The 27,523-nt window shown below is 36.0% G+C and overlaps 1 protein-coding gene across 10 annotated transcripts in view; it reads left to right on the top strand.

Moving 5' to 3' along the window:
• The window catches only part of KIAA0586 (KIAA0586 ortholog), a 119,348-nt gene that overhangs the window by 40,626 nt on the left and 51,199 nt on the right, over positions 1-27,523 (top strand). For all 10 annotated transcript variants that reach the window (XM_027570156.1, XM_027570155.1, XM_027570157.1 and 7 more), the window contains 9 exons: positions 574-767; positions 2,361-2,479; positions 7,589-7,788; positions 10,562-10,721; positions 11,467-11,686; positions 12,205-12,461; positions 13,656-13,732; positions 18,972-19,106; positions 21,292-21,469. In XM_027570156.1, coding sequence (XP_027425957.1) covers positions 574-767; positions 2,361-2,479; positions 7,589-7,788; positions 10,562-10,721; positions 11,467-11,686; positions 12,205-12,461; positions 13,656-13,732; positions 18,972-19,106; positions 21,292-21,469 — 1,540 coding nt within the window. The remainder of the gene's footprint in view (positions 1-573; positions 768-2,360; positions 2,480-7,588; positions 7,789-10,561; positions 10,722-11,466; positions 11,687-12,204; positions 12,462-13,655; positions 13,733-18,971; positions 19,107-21,291; positions 21,470-27,523) is intronic.

The following is a 27,523-nucleotide window of genomic DNA, read 5'->3' as shown; positions in this document are numbered from 1 at the left end:
TAGGGAACAGGTAGATGGGATATGCATAATTTATATGTAACCGATTTAGTATATGAGCGCTATTTTGTTTACTTTTAAACATATGTGATATTTTCATAATGAAAAGTTAAAAAATTTTCAGAAATTACTCCTTTGATCATGATATGATGGTGCAAATAATGTATAGAATAACCTAACTGCATATGTATATGTAAATTTAGGTTCAGAAAGAGGAAGCAGTGATATTTGGAAGCATCAGTTTTATTATGATAATAAATTAAGATAATAAATTTCTAGAGGGAAATGTTAATTTTTATGCAGGAAAAACCAAGTTATCTAGTTTGTTTTATGACTGCTTTAAATGAACACTGGATTTTAAAAGACAAAATAATTGTATAATTCAGGTTTCTTCAAGGCAATTTATATGACAAATGTGTGTATTATAAATAACATGATGCCACCTAATAAGAAATGCTATTGATTAATGTAGAAGTGTTGGTTAATTTACCGACCTAAGTTCCCTGCCTACACTGGTCACTCAGTAAATGGTAAACAGATACATGAATATAATAGTTTTGTTTTTATTGTTACCAGGAAGAGGAAAAACGTGATGAAATTCCAGAATACTCTGAACCAGTTCTGGAGTTTAACAGAAGTGTTAAAGTCATTTCTACAAAATATAATGGTCCTCCATTCCCACCAGTTGCTTCTACTTTTCAGCCCACTACTGATGTTCTAGATAAAGTAATTCAGAGAAAAGAAACATTGGAAAATAGCTTAATTCAGTGGTGAGTTTACAGTGGTGTTGGTGTGAACAGAATCGTAGTAGCAGATTTAAATAGAAAGTATTTAGTTTTAGTTGAAAATCTTCCTTGTCTCCTTTTGTTTATTAAACTTGTCCTTTGCTACAGTCACTGGGAACTATTTGATATGATGTGAGGGTTTAACTAGTTGTTGAAGGTATTGTTTCTTTTCTTGAATATTTGTATTTAGGCTGTCTATTATGGCAAAAGAAGCTGTTGTTAAGTAACAAAAGCCTTAAAAATGTACATATTCTTTTTTTTTTAAATGTATATATTCTTTAATCCAGTGATTCACGTCCAGAAATTCCTAAGGAAATAATTATGGTTCTGCTACTCAGCCATAGACTACGTAGCACATATAGTGCTTACCATAAACAAGGCATTGTTCTGCTTGTTACTTCTATAAACTTATGAACTCTGTTTTTATCCCTGTTTTTACCTGTGAGAAACTTTAAGGAAGTTACGGAATAAACTAAACTGAATAGTAATAGTTATCAAGATTAAACTTAGAAGAATATTAAATGATGTTGAACGATATTAATAAAGAGTATTCAATGATGTTCAAAGAAATTAATAATTACAAGACCTTACTCAAAAATAAATGTGCAGGGGCGCCTGGGTGGCTCAGTTGGTTAAGCGTCCGACTCTGGATTTCGGCTCAGGTCATGATCTCGGGGTCGTGAGATTGAGCCCCATGTTGGGCTCTGTGCTGGGCGAGAAGTCTGCTTAAGATTCTCTCTCCCCCTCTCCCTCTGCCCCTTCCCGCCCCCCACCCCCACTCGCATGTGCACTCTCTCTCTAAAAAAACAAAACAAAACAAACACAACAACAACAAGAACAAAACAAAAATAAATATGCATAGGGAAAAATTTGAAAAACATATACCAAATTGTTAGCTGTGTTTATCCATGAGTCTGGGATTATGTGTGAGCCTTTCTATTTTTTTAACTTATATATTTTCTAATTTCTCTACAATGAATATCTGTTACATGTATAATAATAATTTTTCATCAGCCTCTTAGGTGCTCTAAAGAAATGTACAGAAGTGGTCTCCTATTATGTTCCCCTTTTCCTTCCTCCTCGCCTTCCTCTTTCATTTCCGAAAAATGACCTCGGAAATAAATTGTCTTACCTTTTTAAGAGGAAAACTACCTGTATTGCAGTCTATATATTTATTTCTTTGAAGAGAGGGCAGCTGGACTTCTTTTCTAACTCTGATGTTGTGTGCTATTATATAGGTGCTTTCAGAGTAGGGAACCCAACATTTTAGGTGCATGATATGTCAGATAATCCTTGACCTAAACCTTATTATGAATTTAAGAGGTCTGTTAAACTTTTCGTTAGACTAATCTGCAAGTTTATTAAATGAAATTTAAATGTCTCCCACATGGAGATTCTCTTTCATGTGGTTTATTTCACTGGGAGATACTTATTTTTTCTTTCCAGATTTAACTTTCAGAATTACTACTTTCACATGTAAATGTTTGTGTCCATGGGTAAAGTTTATTTTTAAGGGTGTTATTTCTAACACTTTATACATTCAGTCAAATTTAGGAATCCTCAACTTTTATTCCCCAGGGTAGAACAAGAAATAATGTCAAGAATTATCTCTGGGCTCTTTCCCATCCAACAACAGGCCATACCTAATGTCAGTGCTTCAGTCAGTGAGACAAGTGAACCATTGACTTCTGACATCGGTAAGTGAAATGGAATCTTTTACTTTTTTTTGGTATTGAAAGATAAAACCTTGGGGCACCTGGGTGGCTTAATTGGTTGAGCATCTGACTCTTGATTTTGGCTCAGGTCATGATCTCATGAGTTGTGGATAGAGCCCCACATTGGGCTTTTTGCTCAGGGGGGAGTCTGCTTGAGATTTTCTCTTTCCCTCTGCCCCTCTCTGCACACATGGGCTCTCTCTCTCCCTAATAAATAAATAAATCTTTAAAAAAAAAGGTAAAACCTTCAAGTCGTGGATTTATGTATTTTAGAAGTAAGTTTAGAAGATAGGCTCTTACTTCCGATACCATTTCCCTGTTTTCTCTGTAGTGGAGGTAAGTTTTCTCTCACTTCCATATCTCATACTGCAGCATTCACATCATTCTATCCTTCCATCCCTCCCACCCCAGATCTCTCTGTTACTTCCCACAGCACTTTGGGTATATATTTGGTATGGGAACTATCAGATTGCATTACGATTGGTTTACATATCTGTTTCACTAGACTATAAATTCCTCGGGATTACAGATGTTTCTCCTTTAGTGCCTAGCCTCTGACACCTAATGAGACTTCGGGTATTCACTGAATGGACGATGGAGCCTCTTCATGGAACCCTTCATCTTTCCTCCTGTTCCTCTTCTGTCTTCTTTCCTTCTTTCTTCCTTTTCCTCCTCCTCCTCTTCCCTCTTCTTCCCGCTCCTTTTCCATCAGCTTCTTTGAGGTATAGTTTACTTGCCATAATATTCACCAATTCTAAGTGTACAGTTTGGTGAGTTTTGATAAATACACACAACTGTGTATTAGCCACACAATCGTGGTAGAGAAAAACACTTCCATTGTTCCAACAAGCTCGTTCATGCCACACTGTAGTCCGTGCCTACTGGGTGGGCCCTAACAGCCACTGATCTGCTTTCTATTACTCTATTTTTGCCTTTACTAGAATTTTATATATATGTAGTCGTATAATATGTAGCCTTTTGTGTCTGCCTTTATTTAGCATAAGGCTTTGACAATCATGTTTTATGCATATAGTAATTTTACATTGTATGGCTCTATCATAATTTTTTAACACAGTTGCCAGTTGATGGAAATTTGTAGTCTTTTCATTTGTGGCTATTATAAATAAAGCTATGATATGGATATTTCCAAGCAAATCTTTTAGACACATCTTTTAAGTTCTCTTGGTCATATGGTAAATAGATGTTTAACTTTATAAGAAACTGCTAAATATTTTGAGGCTGTTCTATTTTGCATTCCCAGCCAGGAGTGCATGAGAACTCCAGTTGCTCTACATCCTCACCAGCACTTGGTGTTGTCAGTGTTTTTAATTGTAGACATTTTGTAAGCGTGTAGAGATATCTCATTATTTGCATTTCCCTAATGACTAATGTATATTTTTTTCATGTGCTTATTTGCCACCTGTACACTTACTTTGCTGAAATGTCCTTTTAAATCTTTTGCCCATTTTTAAATTGAAGTTTGTGTCTTCCTATTATTGAGTTGTAAAAGTTCTTTACTTATTCTGGATACAGTCCTTTATTGGATATATTTTGCAAATAGGTTCTCCTAGTTTGTGTCTTGCCTTTTTGCTTTCTCAGCATTATCTTTTGAAAACCAAAAGGCTGGGGCACCTGGGTGGCTCAGTCAGTTAAGTTTCTGCTTTGGCTCTGGTTATGATCCCGGGGTCCTGGCATCAAGCCCTGCATCAGGCTCCCTGCTCAGTGAGGAGTCTGCTTCTCCTTCTTCCTCTGCTGCTCTCTCTGTGGCTCTCCCTGCTTGTGCTCTCTCACTCTTGCTCTCTCTCAAATAAATAAAGAAATAAAATCTTAAAAAAAAAGAAAACCAAAAAGTTAATTTTCATGAATTTTAATTTATCAATTTTCCTTTTATAGTTTGTGTTTATTGGCATATTATTTATGATTCTCGAGATCATTAAGCTTTTCTCCTATGTTTTCTTCTAGATGATGTATGGCTTCAGACTGCATTTAGGTCTATGGTGCATGTTGAGTTAATTTTGATGCCTACTTTACACCATATACGAAGTTTTTTTTTAGTATATAGATATCCAATTGTTCTAGCATTATTTCTTGAAAAGATTATCCTTTCTCCCAATGAATTGTTTTGACACTTGTTGAAAATCAGTTGGCTAAATACGTATGAATCTGTTTCTGGGCTTTTTTTCTGTCCCTTGATCTGTAAGTCTGTTTTTATGTCAATACCACATTATTGTAATTTAAAAACAAGTGTTGGGGCACCTGGGTGGCTCAGTCGTTAAGTGTCTGCTTTCAGCTCAGGTCATGATCCCAGGGTCCTGGGATGGAGCCCTGCCATCAGGCTCCCTGCTCAACAGGAAGCCTGCTTCTCCGTCTCCCACTCCCCCTGCTTGTGTTTCCTCTCTCGCTGTGTCTCTCTCTGTCAAATAAATAAATAAAATCTTTAAAATAAATAAATAAAAATAAGTCTTGAAATTGGATAGTGTAAGTTCTCCAAATTTGTTCTTTTTTTAAGATTTTATTTATATATTAGAGAGAGAGAGAGTGTGTGCCTAAGTATGACCAGGCGGAGGGGCAGAGGGAAAAGGAGAGGAACAGGCAGACTCCCCACTGAGAGCAGAGCTGGACAAGTGGCCTGATGCAGGGCTTGATGAGGGGTTCTATCCCAGGACCCTGAGATCATGACCTGAGCCAAAGTCAGACGCTTAACTGACTGAGCCACCCAGGCGTCCCTTTTTCTTCTTTATAAAACATTCCTATGTATCATTACCTCTATTTTTTTGCTTTCTCTTCAGTCCAGAATTACCTACTTTTCTTCCTCCATAGACTGTCTCTTAACTGCCCAAATCCTAGACTTCAGAGCCTATATTTACGGCTTATACTTTCTCATTGCCCACTTTCTCTTTAGTCCTTATGGAGCTTTCTGCCCTTTCCCTAATGAAACTCCTCTCTCACAGAATTTGGTTGTCAAGAATAAACTTTTTTTCCAAATCCTTATCTTCCCTCATGGGTCTAGCATGGGCGCTGTTGACCACCTCTAATTCTTTTGTTTTTTTTTTTTAAGATTTTATTTATTTATTTGACAGAGAAATAGACAGCGAGAGAGGGAACACAAGCAGGGGCAGAGGGAGGGGGAGAAACAGGCTTCCCGCGGAGCAGGGAGCCCGATATGGGGCTCGATCCCAGGACCCTGGGATCATGACCTGAGCCGAAGGCAGACGCTTAACAACTGAGCCACCCAGGCGTCCCAACCACCTCTAATTCTTAAAATGTCGTACTCATTTTGGTTTCTTAGACTCCATTCTGTTGTTGTTTCTGCTATCTTTTTGATTTCTTTAGGACTTTATTTTATCATCATTTTTTTTTTCCCTGTTCAGTTGCTCACCCCTAAACCACACATCTAGGCTGCAAACTTGCAGTTCTGTCTGTTGATGAATATTCTACTTGATGCTCCACTGGCATCCGAAACTTGACATATCCAAAGTTTTTCTAGCCCAACCTGTCCTTTCTTTGTTTCTGTTTACATTAATATCAGAATTTTCCAAGTGCCCAATCGCCAAAGCTTTGGAGTTATTGTTTGTTCTATTTTCTTTTTGTTTTTCCTCATCTCCACCCGGCCATAGCCTGTACCCTCACTCCATACAATTTATTGTTGCATTTAGTTAATTCTTCCTGTTTAGTATAACTTGAATGGCTCCTCCACTGCTACCACCCCAGGTTTTCTTTCAGCACTTTTGGAAGGAAGGGAAAAAATGATCAACAAAGTTATGAGGAAGTTTATGTTTTCCTGGATGAAAATCTTAAAATTTCCATATTGGACATTTAGATCCTATTCTCTTCTATTTAAAAGCATGTGTGTTTGCTTTTGTTTTGCCTATGTCTGGGTAGGGCTTTTTGGCCTTTATAACAGAAGTGTTCTAATTTCTGATCATGCCGAAACAATAAATTATAAGAACTGAAAAGGAGATGTATCTACATATACTGTCAAATACAAATTTGACATTTGATAGTGTTTGCTATGGTAACTTCAGAGTAAATTGCTATTACTTATCCCTCAACAAGTGATCTCAAGACACCTGTAACCACTTTTTAGGGAATTCTGGATATTGCTGCCTTAGTTGTACTAATTAAGGAATACTCTTTGGAGAGGTTATGTCTGCATCAAATTGTATTGATCATTGTTTACATGTTTTCCACATAGAGCTTTAGAAATATAGCCCACTTTAAGTCTAGTAAAGTCTGTTAAGGAAGTTTTACTCAATTTTATGTACATTTATACAAGTAAAAATTATAATCTGTTTGAGTTATTAATATACCTATATAGCTTCTGATATCAAGCATGTAAACTACTATAAAAGTTTGAGTAGGATTAGCTTGTATTGTTAGTAACTACTGTATCTGAAACTAGAAGGAAAGAAGGTTTGTCTTCATTTATGAAGCAGCTATTATTTCTCTAAAATCCTCCACAGTCACTGGGTCTTTGTGTTTTGTTATTTATTTATTTATTTAAAAGATTTTTATTTATTTGAGAGAGAGAGATAGAGCAAGAGAGAGAGAGCATGAGTCAGGGGGAGAGGCGGGGGAGAAGCAGGCTCCCCACTGGGCAGGTTGCCCAACTCTGGGCTGGATCCCAAGACCCTGGGACCCTGACCTGAGCTGAAGGTAGACACTCAACCGACTGAGCCACCCAGGCACCCCTGTGTCTTTGTGTTTTGACCAAGATCTGTCATAGGGTTTCCTCTTGCCCTATCCTTGAAAATGTGGGGTGTTTTCAGATGAGAACATTTGATGTGGATACAAGTCTTTTTTATCACTAAATGCTGAAGTGGTAGGGAAGAGGCCATTTAAGTAAAGTTTTCATCTGGGTGTTTTCCTCCCCGTTTTGGTTTGTTAAAGAGGGTGTTCATTATGTGAGTTACCATCTTATTCTCTTTTGTAATAAGTAATTTTGTATTTTCATTTTTATTCTTCCTCCTACCCCCTTATACACCTATGTTTGCATCTCTAAAATTTTAAGAATTAACATTTAGATTGCAGGCATGTTTCTTGCACACTTACTCTGAAATTCTTTCATTTCTTTTTTTTTTTTTTTTTTAGTGGAAGGAACAAGCAATGGTGCCCTCCAGCTTTTTGTTGACGCTGGGATTCCTGTGAATTCAGACATGATAAGCCATTTTGTGAATGAGGCTCTTGCTGAGACCATTGCTGTCATGCTGGGTGACAGAGAAGCAAAGAAGCAAGGTCCTGTTGCTACAAGTGTTTCTGGGGATGTTTCAGCAAGCAACACATACTTGCTGGTAGGAGTGACTCTCCTTTCATGACTTGGAGTCCTGGGGAGTTTTTGATATATTTATTAAAAAACAGTAAGATGGACAAATTTTAAATTAGGTATCACAATAAGATCATAGTTTGTGGTGGAGATTGATTTTTTTGTTGTTGTTGCTATGATATTATAGTATTATTTTCCCCAGCATTTAACTTTTAAATCTATAGAAAAGTTGAAAGTATAATACAATGAATGTCTGTATACCCTTTATCTAATATTTTCCAATTGATAACTTTTTTGACATATTTTATCTGTCTTTATATGTTATATATTCTTTAAAAATCATTTGAAAGTTGCAGATATTATGACATTTCACTTCTGAAAGCAGCAGTATCTCCTAAGAACAAGATACTTTATTACATAATCAAAATGCCATCATCATACTTCTGAAGAAATTTAACATTGATATGTTAGTACTATGTAATATAGAGTCCATATTCGAATTTCCCTGTTGTTCACAAAATATCCTTTATAGATTTTTTTAAAATTCAAGATATAGCCAATGTTCACACATTACTTTGGGTTATTATATAAACTGCTATTTTTAATCTTTAAAAGAAAATATATTTTAGGCACTTTTGTTGTTTGTTTCATCACCCTTACTATGCTAAATGGTTTCTAACCTATTATAGGAATGTGGAATTATACAAAACCAAAATAGACTCTATACTACTAACCAGGTGTTTAAAACCTTGTAGTCACTTCTGATTCTATAGATCATGAGGGCATCATTTTATATAGGTGAAACATTTAAACTATCTCATTTGAGGTATAAACAAAGTTACATATTTGAATTTTATAGAGATTGGTATAATGTAATTGGCATGATGTGATTAGTGTGCCAGAGATTAGGTACATAGTTTTGGTCTGTGCTTGTTCAGCTTATTGGTCATGCATGCAGTGCAGATGTTGTCAGGGTTATGGCTGTCTCTGTGCTAATTAACGTTGGTATGTTTTCTGCCCGTATACTGCATAGACTCTCATGAGGGTGATAGAATGAGAAAAATGTAAAAAAATCAGTATAAATAGGCAGTATATACAGTTGTTAAGAGCATAGACTTGGGAGTTGGGAAGATCTGAATTTGAACCCTCCGCTCTGTTGCTTTAGTTTCATATGTATAATAGAGAAAATACCTAGAGTTTAAATAACCAGGACTTTACCAAAATCTGCTTACTGAGTATCTGGGAGGGCAAGCTCCCTTTCCCCACTGCCATATTGTTCATTATCTTCAGAATTGTCATGACTTTTCTTGGTCCTTTGTTCTTCCAAATATATATTACAATTTAGTTTTCAAGTGCCATGAAAGATTTTTTGAGGATTTTTATGGGAATTGATCTGATTTTGATTGGTTTAATTTGGAGAGAATTGCCATCTTTATGATACTGTTATCATCTTAGCCAAGATTTTGTGGAAAATATAGCGAGATGATGAATGAAAAGAGCTTCATCTAGTGCCTGGAATTTGGTACTCAATAACTAATTGTTTATCATCATTATCCATTACCAATACTAGTTAGAATACCTTCAGATTCTCTCATGATGATGGTCAGTAGCATTATATTTGAAAACAGTGCTCTTATGCTGTTGTTTTATGTAGTCAAGAGGAAAGAAATAAAGGCTGAGTATATGCTAATTATTAAGCAGTGCCATAGAATTTCTAATATGCTTCATGGTTTTAAAATTGCATAACAATTTTCAACTCATAATCAAAATAAAGGCTAATTACCCTGCTGTATACAGATGTTTTAGAATGAGGAGAAAAAAGACAATGTATTTGAAAAAATAGGTAAAAGACATGTCTAGACAGTTCACACACAAAGAAATACAAATGGCTCATATACATATAAAAAGATAGTCAATATCACTGATAATAAGGAAAAAAAATCACTGAAACCTCATTTTTACTTATTAGATTGGTAAAACACCAGAAGTTTGATAATGACATTGTGTAGAAAACCTTGGGGAAATGGGAATTCACATACCTTCTTGTGGTTAGTGTACAATAATATAACCCTGCAGAGGGAAATTTGACAATATGTATTCAAATTAAAAATACAATTAACCCTTTAACCAAGCAGTCCCACTTTTAGGAAGTTATCCCACAGATAATCTATACACATATGAAATTATGTCTGATGACTCTAGGGAAGGGAATTAGGTAGATAGGTTATGGCCAGGTAAGGAGACTTAATTCGCACTATCTTTCTTTTGTACCTTTTTGAATTTGAATAATTACCTATTTAACAAATCCATTTTAAAGTGTTTACTTTTTCCTTCCTCAGTCCTTTCCATCTCCATATTGTCTTCATTTCATGCCCCCCCACCCCGCTTTTTCTTATCTTTCCATTACTTTTTACAAGCTCTGTTCTTTTGTGCTAAAAGGCTGCTCTTTGATATCTTGTCAGTTAAAATACTTCCTTTCTGTTACATGGCCTACCCAGCTTGTGTTTGCATTTGATCTTCAGCTGTATATTCACTGCATCTTCCTCTCTATGTTAGAAGAGAGAGCCTTAGATTTCTTTGGGGTCTGCTTCAGAGGCAGAGCTATTTCAATAGCCTGAGGGTCTCTGCAGGCTAGTCTTGAAACTAACAGCTAGAAGTTCAAGGTAGGGCTCCCATTTCTTCCCCATTCATTTAAATTCTCTGTAATCTCTGAATGAGCTCATTTCGTTGTTTTACATTATCTTTTTTGGGTGATTATAATATCTTGGGTGATTATTGATATCTTGTTTTATTTATTTTAGGCAAGAATATGTACCCCAGTGGCTACCCCACAGCCAACTCCTCCTCATTCACCTTCATCACCTCCTAAGGAGCTTGTGTTAGTAAAAACTCCAGATTCTTCTCCCTGTAATTCAGATCGTGATTTAGCTATTCTGGCGAAAGAAATACTCGCTGAAAAAGGTAGAAACCTTATTTCTGTACATCGGTTTTTATCTAATAACTATTACATAAGATTACATGGTTTATTTTATGTTTTATAGATTAATATGCATATACCTTTTGCTTATTAGGTTTTAATAAATCATTCTTGCAAGGAAACTAAGAAATTGGTTGCCACTTTTTAAAGTATATGATCTAGGGGCACCTGGCTGCCTCAGTCAGTAGAGCATGCAACTCTTGATCTCAGGGTTGTAAGTTTGAGCCCCACATTGGGCTTGGAGATTACTTAAAAAAATAAAACACCTTAAAAAAAACCGTTATAAAAGTATAGGATCTAATACACACTTAGACTACTTTTAAGTTCAGGGGTACCTGGTTGGCTCAGTCGGTTAAGCGTCTGCCTTCAGCTCAGGTCGTGATCCCAGCCAGGGTTCTGCATCGGGCTCCCTGCTCTGTGGGGAGTCTGCTTCTTTCTCTGCCCCTCACCCCACTTGTGCTCTCGCTCTCAAATAAATAAATATTTTTTAAAAAAGACTACTTTTAAGTTCATGGCACTGTAAAAGTGATAGGTCTTTTCAAGATTATTTTCTAATACTTTACTAAATTAATTTGGGAATTTTCCCATTAGTGGCCATTATTATTATTAATGATTATTGCCATTATTTGTACACCAAAATGTTAAGAAATTCCTGAAGCAACATATCTTGCCTTCCTATGGAGTTGTTTATTGACTTTTCAAATTTCTTTTTAAACAAAAAATCTTTAGGAAATGATACGCCTGCCATCACACTTGTTAATACTCCAGCGGTTACCCCTACTACAACACCTCCTCCTGCCCCAGCTTTTTCCCCAACTTTGTCAGAGATTTCCATCGATAAATTGAAGCTGTCAGACCCAGAGCTTCCTAAGCCATGGAGTGATGGAGACCTGCCACTGGAAGAAGAGAATCCTAACTCTCTTCAAGAAGAACTTCACCCGAGAGCTATGTAAATGATAACATATTCACTTTCAGAAACTGCATTTCATCTTAAGTTGACACAAAGGATACATTGAAAACATCAGAAATGACGAAGCTTTATAAACCACAAGCTACTTTATACTTTAGTAGAAGTTTCATAAACTTTAGTTTTTAAAATTTTCACCAGATTTACTTGTGCCTTCAATTCTTTTTTAAAACATTTTTGTGAAACAGATTAAAATATGTATAGTTATAATATCGTTAGTAAAATAGAAAATGATTTCTCCTCAGAGTGAATCTTCATTTACACTGATTAGTTAACTTTTATATTACTGTACAGATTTATTTTAGAGATGGTAGAACTTTCAAGATGGTCTATGATTAAAGCATGAAAACAATTTTGGAAAAATAAATCTTGGTAATTATAGTAGTGCAGATTATAGAAACACTTTGCTAAAGGAGACCTTTGAATCGGGTTTTTAAAATATAAAAATTAATATAGGCCTTCAGTGACCTAATAAGTTCAAAATGTCTTTTTCTTCTTAGTGTAATGTCTGTGGCCAAGGATGAAGAACCTGAGAGTGTGGATTTCCCTACTCAGCCTGCACCTCCAGAACCTCCAGTTCCGTTTACGCTACTTCCTTCTGGCACCAAGGCCCCTTCCCCCACACAGATGCCAGGTTCTGATTCATCAACAACGGAGAGCACCTTGAGCATAACTGTCACTGAAACCGAGACTTTAGATAGACCCATCTCTGAAGGAGAGATTTTATTTAACTGTGGTCAAAGAGTGGCTCCCAAGAGTAAGTTAACTTGTATCAATTGATGTCACTTGTTACATTATGATAATTTCTAATACTTTTCTATGTCTAGTGTTTTTACTTAATTTTTAAGATTAAACATGGTATAATAGAAAGAATATGGACTCTGCAAGGTAACTTTTCTGTGCCTTAACTTCAGAAAGTAAAATCTTGCTCATAAATCTCACCTTCCAGAAATAATATCACTCTTAATAGTTTGGGGTATACCCTTCCAGTCTGTTTTTTTCTATGCATATGTAGATACCTACATACGTGTGTGTGTGTGTGTGTGTGTGTGTGTGTGTGTGTGTGTATTTTTACCTTTAAAAATAGGATCATACTATATATGTTGTTTTGAAGCCTGAATTTTTTTACCTAATAGCATATTGTGGACATCTTTTTTATCAATACATATAGCTGCACCTCATTTTTTAAGTTATGTGTAGTCCATTAAAACAATGCCATAGTGGTTGGCATGTAGATTCTTTCAATATTTCCATACTATTTGTAAAAAATAACCCTCCAATGACCATTCTTACACACATACACTTTGTGGACCTATCTGATTAATTCCTTAGAATACATTCCTAGAAGTGGAATTGCTGAATCAGAATACACACCTTTAAGGGGTGCCTGGGTGGCTCAGTCGTTAAGCATCTGCCTTTGGCTCAGGTCATGATCCCAGGGTCCTGGGATCAAGCCCCACATCAGGTTCCCTGCTCAGCGGGAAGCCTGCTTCTCCCTCTCCCACTCCCCCTGCTTGTGTTCCCTCTCTTGCTGTGTCTCTCTCTGTCAAATAAATAAATAAAATCTTTAAAAAAAAAAAAAAAGAATACGCACCTTTAAAATAGTGATACATTGCCAACATGCTCTTTAGAAAGGTTAACCAGTTTTTAATTTTAAGCAGTTTTTAATTACATCGGTAGTATTTAGGAGTGCCTCTTTCTCAGTTTCATAGTTGCCATCGATATGTATAGTTTTTTTTTAATTTCTGACAGCTGATAGGTAAAACAAAAATCTCATCTTTGTTATAAAATGTACTTTTAAAAAAACTGGTGAGATTGAGTAACTTGTGAATTATTTATGAACAGTATTTTTATTGTATGTTTAAATGTAATGTTCTATGGCCTTATGGTAAGATTGTTTGCAAAATTTACGTTTCTTCTGTTTTCTAAATTTTTATAATGTAATTTCTAGTTTTAGGAGATGAAGGACTGTATTTGATGAACCTAAATGATAGCTTATCCAGTACTCTGCATGATGCCCTTGAAATGGTAAGAAATTATTGGCTCCATATTGAATTCTGACACAAGGAATATTTTGATGAATTTGTTGCCATTGATCAGGGTTTTTTCCTCAGATATTTGAGTTATAGGTATAAAATTTAATAAAATATCCATGAAGGAATTTAAGGCTTCTTGCACATTTCATTATAATTGTGAGAATGAAAGAAAATTATTAACCTCTGTGGCTCCGGTACTTGAAAAATACACAGTTAATGTAATTATGTAATGAAAATCTAGCTCAGTGGAAATTGTCATATGGGTACAGTGCCTTTATAATATTTCAAACAGGGCTTTATCTGTTTAAACTTGCTCTCTTATGATATATTTGTTATTTTTCCCTAATCAGGATTATAATTCTTTGTGCTAAAAATAATTGAATTCATTGGCATAAGAAAAAGAAACTGAAATAGGACACAGTAGTACCAGCACTTCCTAGTTATTACCTAGCTCTATGGAAGAAAAAGTTGGCATTTAAAAACATGATTACATTGTGTGGAGCACTGGGTGTTATGCACAAACAATGAATCATGGAAGACTACATCAAAAACTAATGATGTAATGTATGGTGATTAATATAACAATAAAAAAATTTAAAGAAAAAAAATAAAAACATGATTACAGGGGCTTCTGGGTGGCTCAGTTGGTTAAGCACCTGACTCTTGATTTTGGCTCAGGTCATGATCTCAGGGTCCTGCGATAGAGCCCCATGTTGGGCTCTGCACCCAGCGGGAAGTCTGCTTGAGGATATTCTCTCTCTGTCTCTGTCTCTCTCTCTCTCCCTCTCTCCCCCTCTGCCCCCCCCGGCTGTCTTTCTTGCTTGCTCTATCTCTCAAATAAATAAATCTTTAAGAATATATATATATATTTATTATTATTATTATAGGGGTGCCTGGGTGGCTCAGTTGGTTAAGCGGCCAACTCTTGATCTCAGCTCAGGTCTTGATCTCAGGGTCATAAGTTCAAGCCCCACATTGGGCTCCATGCTACGCATGAAACCTACTTAAAAAAAAAAAAAAACTGGGGCGCCTGGGTGGCTCAGTTGGTTAAAGCGACTGCCTTTGGCTCAGGTCATGATCCTGGAGTCCTGGGATCGAGTCCCGCATCGGGCTCCCTGCTCAGCGGGGAGTCTGCTTCTCCCTCTGACCCTCCCTCCTCTCATGCTCTCTCTCTCTATCTCATTCTCTCTCTCAAATAAATAAATAAAAAAAAATCTTAAAAAAAACTGTATATATACACACACACATATGTGTGTGTGTATATATATGTTTATATTTAAATTATATATAATTATTACAATATGTGTAACATCAATTAGTATTACAAGATATATAATATCAATTATTACGTATCTACATATAAATATCATACAGAAATGATAATAGGAATTTTCTTTTGAAATACTACTAAGGAATAGAAATCTTTAATATATATTTTTAACCACCTAAGCAGGGGGAGGTAGTTGTACTCAACTTTCATCTACATTTATCTATAGCCTTTGCTAAGCGTTGCTGTTATTGTTGCTCTTTTTTAAAAAGTTTGATAAGTTTTGACATTTGTATATATCTGGAGAGCCATTACCACAATCAAGATAATGAACATACCACCACCCATCACTCCCCAAAGTCCCCTCGTGCCCTTTTGTAATCCCTTCTCCCCACATCTTATCAGTCCTCTCATCCCCCACGTACCTACCCCACTGCTGGTCTACTTTCTGTAGCCAGAGTTAGTTTGCATTTTCCAAAATAACAGAAATGGAATCACATGGTATATATTCTTTTTTTTTTCCTGGTTGCTTTAACTCAGCATAATTATTTTGAGATTCATCTGTGCTGTAGTGTGTATCATAGTTTGTTCCTTTTTATTGCTGTGTAGTAATGTGTTGTATGGATGTACCACAGTTTGTCTATTCACCTGTCAATGGACATTTAGGTTTATTCCAGTTTTGGCTATCACAAAGCAACTATGAACATTTGTGTACAAGTTTTATGTGGACATATGCTTTCATTTCTCTTGGGCAAATACCTAGGAGTGGAATGGATAGATATGTGGTAGATATATGGTAAACTTTTTAAGGAAAGCTGTTTAATTTGATCTGCTAAAATTTTGTGTTGGCCCTTTGCATCTATGTTTTTAGGAGTTATATTTTACAGGAATTACAGGAATCTGCAAAGAATTTGGGCTTTGCTCAGGCATATGGTTAAATTGCCTAAAGACAGTTTTACCCTTTTGAGTCTTGCTTTAAAGATTCATGAGTTAAGACCAGAGCAGTACTCACTCTAGGCTATTTGTTCCCCGTTGTGGAGGCAAGACCCTTCTAGGCACTTCCGCCAATGCCTCATTAAATGTGGTCTTCCAGCCCACCTGGTAGGAAGAGCTATTATTCCAGCCTGTGTACACGCCCTGGACACTGTTGGAGCCAGTCCTTTTTCCAGCCTCATGTGGTTACCTCACATGCATGTGCTGATCAGTATTGAGTGCTCAGAGGGGACCCTCTGCAGATCTCCAGAGTTCTCTCTCTGTGCAGCTTTCGCTTTTCTGGGAGCCTGTCTTACAAACTCTAGCTGTCATGGCTTCTTGGAGTTTCAGTCCCGTCTTCTCAGCTCAGGGGGTCGCTGAGCTCTGCCTGCATTCTCCCTCCTGTGCGGCAGCCTGGAAACTGCAGCCTGGAAACTCCAGTGAGCTGGAGCAGTCACAGGGCTCTCCTGATTAGTTTCCATCTCTCAGGGATCACCGTCTTTTGTTACCTGATGTCCCACATCTTGAAATGCAATTTTTTCATGTACTTTGTCCATATTTTTAGTAGTTTCAAGGGATTGGGTAAATCTGAAAGTAAAGTCTGGTGGCGTTATTATCTTTCCATTGGTATCATTATACATGATCATGATGTAAACAGAGAGATTGGTCTATTTTTGAAAAGTCACGTCCCTCTGTCCCTTTATAATCATAATGCTAGAAGTTCCTGTAAAGCAACCACTTGAAGTGATGTAAACCAGGACTGTATATTAAATTCACTGGGGAGGTTTTAAAAAATATGCATGCTGGGTTCCATCCTCTGATAGATGGATTTGATAGGTCATGAGAGTTGTATGGTGTGCACATGTATGGCCAGTTAGAAGCCTAGATCTGTATATTTTGAAAAAGTTCCCAGTGTTCTCATGTGCGTCCTTTGTTATATGTGACATCTCATTTTACAGATGAAGTTGAGTGAGGTTAAATGACTTGTCCATGTCACATAGCTATTTGGTGACAGATACACAACTCTTTTTACATAGATACATGATACCTTTTCTTTTCATTTTAAGCTAATAATTGTACATTTTGAGTTTTTTTTTTTTAAGATTTTATTTATTTGAGAGAGAGAGAATGAGAGATAGAGAGCACGAGAGGGAAGAGGGTCAGAGGGAGAAGCAGATTCCCCGCTGAGCAGGGAGCCCGACGCGGGACTTGATCCCGGGACTCCAGGATCATGACCTGAGCCGAAGGCAGTCGCTTAACCAACTTGAGCCACCCAGTCGCCCTACATTTTGAGTTCTAATTAGGGCTATCTGAATCCTAAAGCTTAAGTTACAAGGGGCTGGGTGTGTGTGGTGGAGCATTTCTCAAGTCCACAAGCAGCTTTGGAGGCTAGGTAGCATCTTTATGTTATTAAGGATGTTAATCGTATAAAGATCCTGAATCTGGAAATTAATATATCCAAGTAACAAAATTTGTTAAAAACAATTTGCTTTACTGTATACAGCGGCATGAAATAATGCATTAAGGAGATTTTTTGGTAAGTTTTTAATGGAACAATTACTTCTCTAACAGTAATTATCTATTGCAAGTAATTGAGTCCATTATGAAGAGAGTGGAAAACACTTTATGAAATAATATGTGGGGAAGGCAAAAATGAGATGTCTTTATTTTCAGAGAAGCATTAAACTAACATTTGGTTTACTTAATATGTCATTATGGCATTCTTACCCATTCTTAGAACTTTATCATGGTGCCAGAGCATGTTTAAGTTTATATGAAGTTTGTTTAAAGTAATAGCCAAACCAAAATGGGACTAAATGATAATATCTTTGTTTTTCTTCGTTTGAAACTGAGCTCTAATGTTTTTGCTAAGCCTAAATCAAATATGCTATAAATTCTTTTTTAATTTAATTTTATTTATTCATTTGGGAGAGAGAGAGAGAAAGGGAGAGAGCAAGAGCGGGGGTGAGGGGTGGGGGGTGGAGAGAGGGAGAAGCAGACTCCCCGCTGAGCAGGGAGCACTCTATGATGATCCCAGGACCTTGGGATCATGACCTGAGCTGAAGGCAGAGGCTTAACCCACTGAGCCATCCAGGCGCCCCAGATATGCTACAAATTCATAATGAAGTCAAGTGCAGAAGTACAATCTTGAAAATCCAAGAACAACTTGAAGTCATGTCACCAATAGGCATTTATCTATATACAGCTGGGGGATAAAGACTTACAGTAATCTAGAATTAATAAACTTTGTTTCATTACTAGTAAAATAGTAAGTAAATTACTTAGTAAAATACTAAGTGAAACATACTACTGATGGAATTAAAAATCTTGTTAATAGTTGTATTTACAAGGGAATCCAGTTTCTCTGACTCTGAGCCCACACTGTCCTTCATCTTTGGGATAGGTCTTATTTGAAGTACCAGGAAGCCTAGTCTGGGTCCTCCAGGGAGGGTTGCAGTACCTACTCCCTAGCCAAGTACCAGAGGTCAGCCCAAAGGCAAAGGGACAATCAGAGGTCTATAGGTGCCTTAACACATTTCTGCAGTTTTTCATTTTTGCCAGTGGTCCAGGTTTCAGCATCCCCCCAGTGCTCTACCCCCATCACTACACTGGTGGTGCTTTGGGTGCTGCATAAATATGAAGCAGGAAACTGTGTGAGCCAAAAACCTGATGGCCCTACATAAAACATTTATGAATCCTTATAACTCAATCACTTGGGACAGTGGATCCAATTTTCATGTTTATTATAAATGTCCAGTTAAGTGTAAGCAAATTATTTTATAGTGTTGTTTCTATTTGAGGCAAACTAAAGAGTTGTTAGTATAGGCAAATGGAAATGAGAACTAGATGAAAATAGTGTCCACCTTCTTTCCACGAAGTGCTAATATGACCATTTTCATGATGGCTTCTATGTTTCATTAATCACAAGTCAAGAAAAATGCAATTGTTTCGTAGAATTTTGTTATGTTAATTGTCTTTATATTTCATTCAGGAAGATGATCCTCCCAGTGAAGGACAAGTAATTAGGATGCCCCATAAAAAAATTCATGCAGATGCAATTCTTTCTCTTCTTGCTAAACAGAACCAGGACTTCTTGGTTTCACAGCAAGCAGTCTATCATTCAGAGGTACTTATTAGCCTTGATGATTTTTGTTTTCTTTTGGTTTGATCTAAATACAGAAAAAATAACAAAAATATTCCTACTTTTAGTGAAAGCATGCTAATTCTTCAGCTTATTCAGGGGTCAACCTTGTAGTAACTTTAACCTGAAATCAGAGCTCTAGAGTTTTACAGCTGAAAAGAATTTAGGCCATCTGTTCCAGCCCTCTTGTTCTGCAGTTGAAAAAAACTGGGAAAACTGAAGCCCTTTTAAATGATTTGTGAGGATCATTCATTCTTTCTTCAGCCATTTACTGAATATCTACTCTGTGCCAGACACAACCTTGGAAGAGGTACAAAGATGGAGGAGACAGGACCCTACCGTTAGGAAGCTTACAGTCCTGTAGGGAGAAAAAGGCTTAACAATTACTCTATAGTTGATAACTGATCAAAATATTTAGAAAGTGTTGAATATCTCACTGTGACTAGCACTTTAGATTAAGAGAAAAGTCTGGAGAAGTTGGTTGAACTAGATGATCATAAAGAACCTTTTAAGCCATAGAAAGGCTTGGGCACTGTAGAGGCAAGGAGGTCACAAGGTAAGATACTTAGGAAGGAATATGGAGGTTTTATAATCCAGTCCTGGTGTTTGGAGGGGAAGAGGGGAATGAATAGTGATCTGGTTTCACCTGCAACTTTTCATCCCAGATGGGCTTTTGTGCTCCCTGATGTTACTCTTACTCTGGGGCACCAGTGCCTGCAGTCTGGGTTGTTGCCAAGATCAATGATACTTACGTGTATGAGAGCATTTTGTGAGTAGGCAAGCTAAGGCTTCGGTAGAATCATAGAGTATTAAGGTGTTAAATAGCTCAGCAATTACAAGCACCCTAGAAAATTGATTCATAATAGAGAAGGTACTTTTTATTACACAACATTTTATATGGTAGTGGCAAAGTAATAGAGACACTGTGAAATACTCCTAATTATTTTCTAGGGAAAGTGTATCTGCTGTCGTTCTAATCTTTGCCTAAGAGTCTCCAAAGGTTTTATATTAATTTCAAAACATTCCTTTTCTGTTTAGAGATTGTTGAGGTAATTGATGTTCCTAAACAAAAGTCAGATTAGGGACTTAGAGGAGATAGAACTACACAAGAATTTGGGAAAATTGTAGAAAATCTTGAATGTTGAGTTAGGAAGTTAGGCTTTATAGTCAACAGAGCCATTGAAGATGTTTCAGCAGTGATTTCTTCACATGTTCTAGAAAAACACTTGGTTGTAATTAAACCCCATTTAAATGAGAAAGCATGAGAGCTTTCAGATACTAGAATTTTTATTCAGTTCTTGATTAGTAAACTCATAGTTAGAATATTTTTTCTTTTTTTTATTATGTTAATCACCATACATTACATCATTAGTTTTTGATGTAGTGTTCCATGATTCATTGTTAGCGTATAACACCCAGTGCTCCATGCAGAACGTGCCCTCTTTAATACCCGTCACCAGGCTAACCCATCCCCCCATCCCCCTCCCCTCTAGAACCCTCAGTTTGTTTCTCAGGGTCCATAGAATATTTCTAAGTCACAAAATGTGGTAGTGATCACGTATATAGTTTTTAATGCAGTAGAAGTCTTCATTTTTTAGTTTTTAAATTTATTTTATATATTTGATAAAGAAATGTATTTATACTCGTATACTTTCCCCAGGGGAAGAACTTATATTAAGTATGATGAAAGTAGTCTTCTTCAACTTATGTACTTCTAAAAAATGTAACAATTTGGATAGGGGTAATGTTTGTCACTTAACTATAAGGTTCACCCTAACAAGTTCAGGCAGTTTTCATTAATGAAGAATGAAAGATAAATTGTTTATTATTTTAATTTGAAGCTGTATGAATATGCAATGTGTGCCATTATTTAGTTTAAATCATAAAATTTTTCTTATGTGTTTTGCTATCTAATTTGGAGTTTGAAAAACAGATAATGGTTATTTAACTTCATAAAAAATAAGATATTAGCAACAAAGCCTATTGCCGGATGCCTGATTGAACTAACTTTTTAAGTCTGTCTTTCAGTAGTGTGTGTGTGGCTTAATAAGCACTGTCTAAAATACCTTTCAAGCGGTCGAGTGTCATGGATCATGGTATTTGACAAATTTTTGCTGTTTTGACTTGGTTTTAATATGGTGTTCTTAACAATTATTTCTACCTTTGATAGGACTTGGAAAACAGTGCAGGTGAACTTAGCGAAGGACAAAGGCCCAGGCTGACAGCAGCAGTAGAGAACATGTTACTGGGACATTCTGTCTCTATGCAGCTACCTGCCACGAATGCAGAGTCTTTGGATCAGAAATGTGCTCCTAAGCCATTATCTCAGCAATTTGACACAGTTACAGGTATACATCAAAATATTGCTTCTTGATATATCATTTATTAGAAGGTACTGGAATCCCATCACACTGTCTTTGTACTATTTCCATGCTGAATGCTATATTCTGTTTTGTGTTATAATTATAGTAGTGATCCTAATCTGAATTAAGAAAATAGCTATTTTTAGGTGGGGGCAAAATTTCTTTATTAAAAATGGTCTGTTGGGGTGCCTGGGTGGCTCAGTCATTAAGCGTCTGCCTTTAGTTCAGGTCATGGTCCCAGGGTCCTGGGATCGAGCCCCGCATCGGGCTCCCCGCTCTGCGGGAGGCCTGCTTCTCCCTCTCCCACTCCCCCTGCTTGTGTTCCCCTCTCTCACTGTGTCTCTCTCTGTCAAATAAATAAATAAAATCTTTAAACAAACAAACAAACAAAAAAATGGTCTGCATTATTGAAAAGTTTAGTAATGACTTTTTTTGTGATCTATATGCCAGTATTTTCCCAAATGTGATTCAGGTATCAGTGTTAGTATGTGAACCACTGGGTGGTGCATGGAGTAATTTTGGTAATATGCATACATATACTTGAAATTTTTTAACAGTGATATGTTCATCTTACTTCATATTAAAAAAATATGATTTAGAACACCAAACTGTGACAACATATCTTGTTTAGGACAAGGTTAAATTAGATAATACTGTAGAAATTCACTCTTTACATTGTATGAATTTCTGACACTGTGCTCAGTGCGCTCATGACTATTTTAGAACCTCATTAGCCAGACTTTCTGCTATAACACTTTGGAAATAAGAATAAAAGAGAGAATACTGATCACTAGCATATACAGTTGATTCTCATTATCTTTGCTAGTTACATTCTGTGGAGTCACCAGGAACACTGCATTAGTAAATACTGACCCATTGCTCCTCGGGGAAAATACAGACCTAGATTCCTGCAAGCTTCTGATCATCTTTGTCAACTGATCAATATATAACTGTGTTAATGTGTGTTTCTTTTTAAAGAAATTTATTGTAATATATATTGTTGGTGCATTAACATTATGCCCAAGGTCTACAACACTGTAGCTCATGCCTGAACAAAGCTTATAGACTCCATGTATTTTTCTCTCTAATGCCCTTCATACTTTTGTGCACTTAGGATCCCAGATAGCACTATAGCACTATGAGCGGGGGCCACTTGAAACCACACATCACCAACAAAAAGCACAAAAATGTGAATAAACAGTGAATAGATAGCAAAAAGGACCCTTGTTTACAGTATAAGAACCGAAATAAGAAAACAGAGCATCAGCTTGTTCAGCTTCAGCTGGTAAAGTGTATGTTGGGTGATGCAGAAGTTTTTTACTGGTCTACCCGGGTCTGTGAATGATCACAAAAGCACTTTGACTATGGATTTTGTGGTTAGAAATAAATTAGGTGAATTTGCAAATGTGGAATCAGCACATTAATGAGGAGCAAATATATTCTTATTTACTGATTTTTCCATGCCCATTGCTGCATTCTTTTAAGTGAAAAGAACTTATGGAGGTATGCAGATTTTCCAAAAATTAGAAAAAGAAATGCATGAAGTTAGAAAAACATTGGTATAGAATATTTATATTGAGTGAACACCTTATATCATTCAGAATTAAGAGAAATTCAAGACTAATTTTTCCAGGAGAATAAATGTAAAGTAAGATTGGAGTTATTTCTCATTTTGTGCATATAGTGAGAGCGTTAAATGTTTTGCATTCTTTTAAATGAGTAGGATTTAAAATGGCATAAAATGTGACTTTTTGAAGTTTTTATTTAAATTCTAGTTAACATACAATGTAGTATTAGTTTCAGGTGTACAATATAGTGATTCAGCATTTCCACTTGCTCATCACAAGTGCAGTCCTTAATCCCCATCACCTGTTTTACCCATTCTCCTCCCCTCTCCCACATTTGCTCTGGTAACCATCAGTTTGTTCTCTGTAGTTAAAGAGTCTGTTTCTTGGTTTATTCCTTTCCCCCCCAACCTTTGCTTGTTTTATTTGTATCCAGCTAACTGCAGATTGCAGTTAAACAGAATTGACACTAGGTGGCTCTCACAGATCACTTGAGAGCTGCTAGGTACTTGAGAAAAACTTGGTACTTGTTAAATTATTATAGAATAAAATACATGAGGCTATATCCTGTTTAGTCTCTCCTTATCCCTCTGGTAGCACCTAGCATATTATCTACAGTACAGTGTATTTATAATAGTAGGTACACTATAGGTATTTGTTTAATAGGGAAAAAATAGTCATGTGGCATAACAAAGATCGAGCACATAGATGAGGCAATATAGCAGAGTGTGGCTAAGAATTTGGGCTTTTGGAGTTTCAGATATCAGTTTGAGTTCCAGCTTTGTGTACTTCAAGGAAGTAACGTAATATCTCTGAGCCCAATAATTTTATTGGGACTGTATTTCTATTAGATTTATACAGGCAAAATATATTAATAAATTACAGTATTGTTTGTCTTAAGTATGTATAATGGAGTACACAAATGAATGGATCAAAATAATTCTTTTCAAAACAACAACATTTTATGAAGTAATCTATTAATGACCTTTTGAGTTATTTCATTTGTGTGCTTCCTGTATGCTTGGGAATAGAATTCATCTGCTTAATTTACAAAAACCAAATAAGGAGATGTTCAGAATTTATTATGGGCCACCCCAGTGTGTTTCAGTTATACAGCACTATCAGCTGTAGTTGAAAGCCATTGCCGACATGCATTCTGTAGATTAAAAATATTTTGATAGTGGTTTAGATGTTGAAGCTACAATTCTTATTTCATAAAATAAACTCTACCCACTTATTTTATCTATGGGTTGTGTATCCCATTTGTTAACCGAGGATCTCTCTTTTAAAGTTAGTATTAGGAAGAATGTCTGCCTTAGAAGTTTCCAAATAATAAAAAAGTAAAATTTAAAAAAATATATATCCGAGCCCAAGTTTCTTCATCTATCAAGTGGGGATAATATTTAATAGATGTTTGCTATGTAGTAAATGAGGAAGGACCTTGTGGGCTGAATATGCAATGAGATACTGGGAAAAAGTGAAAAAATAGCAAGACTTAATCAGGGAAATATAAGTACTTTATCAATGAATTAGAGCTTAGGATACAATGAGATTGGAGTAGTGAGCAGAAACTAGGTCCTAAAAAATCCTAGATAATATATGAAATAGTTTTTGGATTTACTCTAAGATGATAGGGATCCATTTGTGAACCAAATAGAAAATAATGCCAATTTTATTTTATATTTATGCCCATGGAAAATTCAGTCTTGAATTTCTATCAATTCTGAATGTTTTGTGATATTCACAGGTCCATTAAGGATTATAAGTAAATGACTGATATGATGATCTTTGTCTTCTTTTAGCATGATCATCTAAGGTACAGTGTGATGAATAGATTGGAAAGGATTAAGATTGGAGGCAAGGAGCCTGATTGGACAGCTATTACAGTAAAGCTGGTGAAACATTATTCAGCAGTGAGAAAATGTAAAAAGGGAGATTTGAGAGACAAGAAGGAGAATGGGCAAGACTTAAGTTTGAATATGAGAAAAGCAAAAGAAAGGAGAATCTATCCATATGGTTGGATAGATGGAATTTCCATTCACTGAGAGAGAGGGAATGTGGAGAAGGGATAGAATTAGGAGGAAATAAGGATGAATGGGGTTTTAAGCATGTGGAATTTGAGGCGCCTTTGGGTTTCATGCAAGTGGAAAAATCTATTAGATTTGACAAACCCAAAGCTGCTGCTGGCACTGGCAATTTTGGGTGGACTTAGCCTTCTCTGAAAGTCTTAAGTGTCTAAGGTTGCTTTTTCATCACAATAAGATTCTAGAAGAGTAAAATTAGGGATTTCAAGTTATGATAAATTTGATGTGAATGATAACAATAGTTACAAAGAGCTAAGTTACATTATACAGACAAGACACCCACACTCAATGAGCATACTTTTTAGAAGTGACACCATTGTGTTGTTGAGCAAATTTAGCATTGTTATGATGGCTGTCGGAATTCTTTCCTGACCCTTTATCACTGGGTTAGATGCCTGTCATATGTGCTCTCTGTATAGTCCTCACTTGAAGGTAGGAACTTTATCTTGTTCATTGTCCTATCCCTGTCATCTAGCAGAGTCTGTAGCACCTAGGACATAGGAAATATATGTTAAATGATAGGGTGTTCTATGAGTTGAAAGCTATTACACATTTTGAAGCATTTGGGAGATATTTGATTATATACTTTCTGGGTTTTTACATTTAGGTCTTTTATCAAATTTTACCTTGTGTCTTTTTTTTTTTAAAGGTTTTATTTATTTATTTGAGAGAGAGAATGAGATAGAGAGAGCATGAGAGAGGGGAGGGTCAGAGGAAGAAGCAGACTCCCTGCCGAGCAGGGAGCCCGATGTGGGACTCGATCCCAGGACTCCAGGATCATGACCTGAGCCAAAGGCAGTCACTTAACCAACTGAGCTACCCAGGCGCCCTTACCTTGTGTCGTTTTAATGAATTTTTTCTTTATACCATACATTAACCACATATAATTTTACATAAAACAAAATGTGATTATATCATACATTAAATTATAGACTCTTTTTGGAGTGCCTTCTATCCATTCCTCGTCTTCACATTTTCTCCTATCCCATATTTTGCCTTATCCTAGCTAACTCCTGTTAAGATTCTGGCGTGTAATCTTCCTGTTTTTGTCCATAGACACACTCATGTGTGTAATGTACATGATAGATACATATGATTTGTGTGTGTGCTGTTATTTTACAAGTTGAGATCTTAACATGCCCACTTGCCTGCATTTGTTTTTACACCATAAATCCTATGGAAATTACTCATAAGTCTCTGATTGCCTTTGAGTTTCTATGTCTTTTCATGTTGGCCATTTGGATTTGCTCTTCTGTCAATTACCTACTTAAGTGATTTCCCCATCTGTCAGGTTCTGAATTTTTCTTAAAACCATGTAATATTATTTCTATATTTTAGATGTTTTCTATCACCTGCATTGCATTCTTTTTCCAAATTTATACTGAATTCATTGACATTTTTTATGGTCTTTATGTGTGTCTCTCTGTCAAATAAATAAGTAAAATCTTAAAAAAAAAAAGAATATAAAGAAGCCAATATATAAGGCCTGGAACAATAGTTAATCTGAATGATGGATATTATTACAATTATTAAATTAATAATATGCTAGATAATTAATGACAATAAAATCGGTGATAATTTTGAGAAATTGTACAGACTGAATCTGGAAAAGTAAAAATTAAAACTCAAGGTATATATTTTGTTTTATGTAAAACTCACCCAAAAATAGAGATTAACATAAAAGGTCAGAGGGTAATTTATTTGCTATTCCTAAGAAATTGTCAATATACTGACTTTATTTTAGAGAGGGAAAGGTGGAGGGAGGGTCAGAGAGAGAATATTAAGCCCCAAAACGGGGCTCCGTCTCACAACCCTGAGATTATGACCTGAGTTGAAATCAAAAGGCAGATGCTTAACCAACTGAGCCACCCAGGCACCCTCTACACTGACTTTTTTTTTAATACACTGACTTTAAATGGAAAATATTTATGATACCTTAAAAATATTATTTCATTTAAAACAATTTGCTTATGTATAATGCTTCAGATCTAGATCTATTTCTGTTGACTACAATGAGATATACTATGCTAAATATTTAAAAGGTGGCCATTAATTAGGAAAAACAGAATTTTCTTAGAAATATTTGAGCAGGAATATAAAATAAAGAACAATGGGAATTGGAAAATGAGGATTTTAATTCCTCTTACTAGCTCTCTGCTTTTTTGGATAGTCCGTTAACTTCCCTGAGCCTTAGCTTTGTCAGTAAATGATAGTTATAAAACTATCTGATCTGCCTACCTTACAGAATGATTGTAATATTCAAATTAAATGATAATGTATGTGAAAGTGCTTGGAGTATAAGGTACAATAGAAATGTACCATGATATTATTAGATAGATAGCTTTGCTTCTATTGCCTTCTTTTTATTGATTTGATTGAGATGCATTTGG

This window comes from Zalophus californianus, chromosome 6 (genome assembly GCF_009762305.2).
Source record: "Zalophus californianus isolate mZalCal1 chromosome 6, mZalCal1.pri.v2, whole genome shotgun sequence".
In the NCBI taxonomy this organism is placed as follows: domain Eukaryota; kingdom Metazoa; phylum Chordata; class Mammalia; order Carnivora; family Otariidae; genus Zalophus; species Zalophus californianus.
Note: the sequence above shows the minus strand (reverse complement) of the source record. Positions and strands in the feature narration are given on the sequence as shown.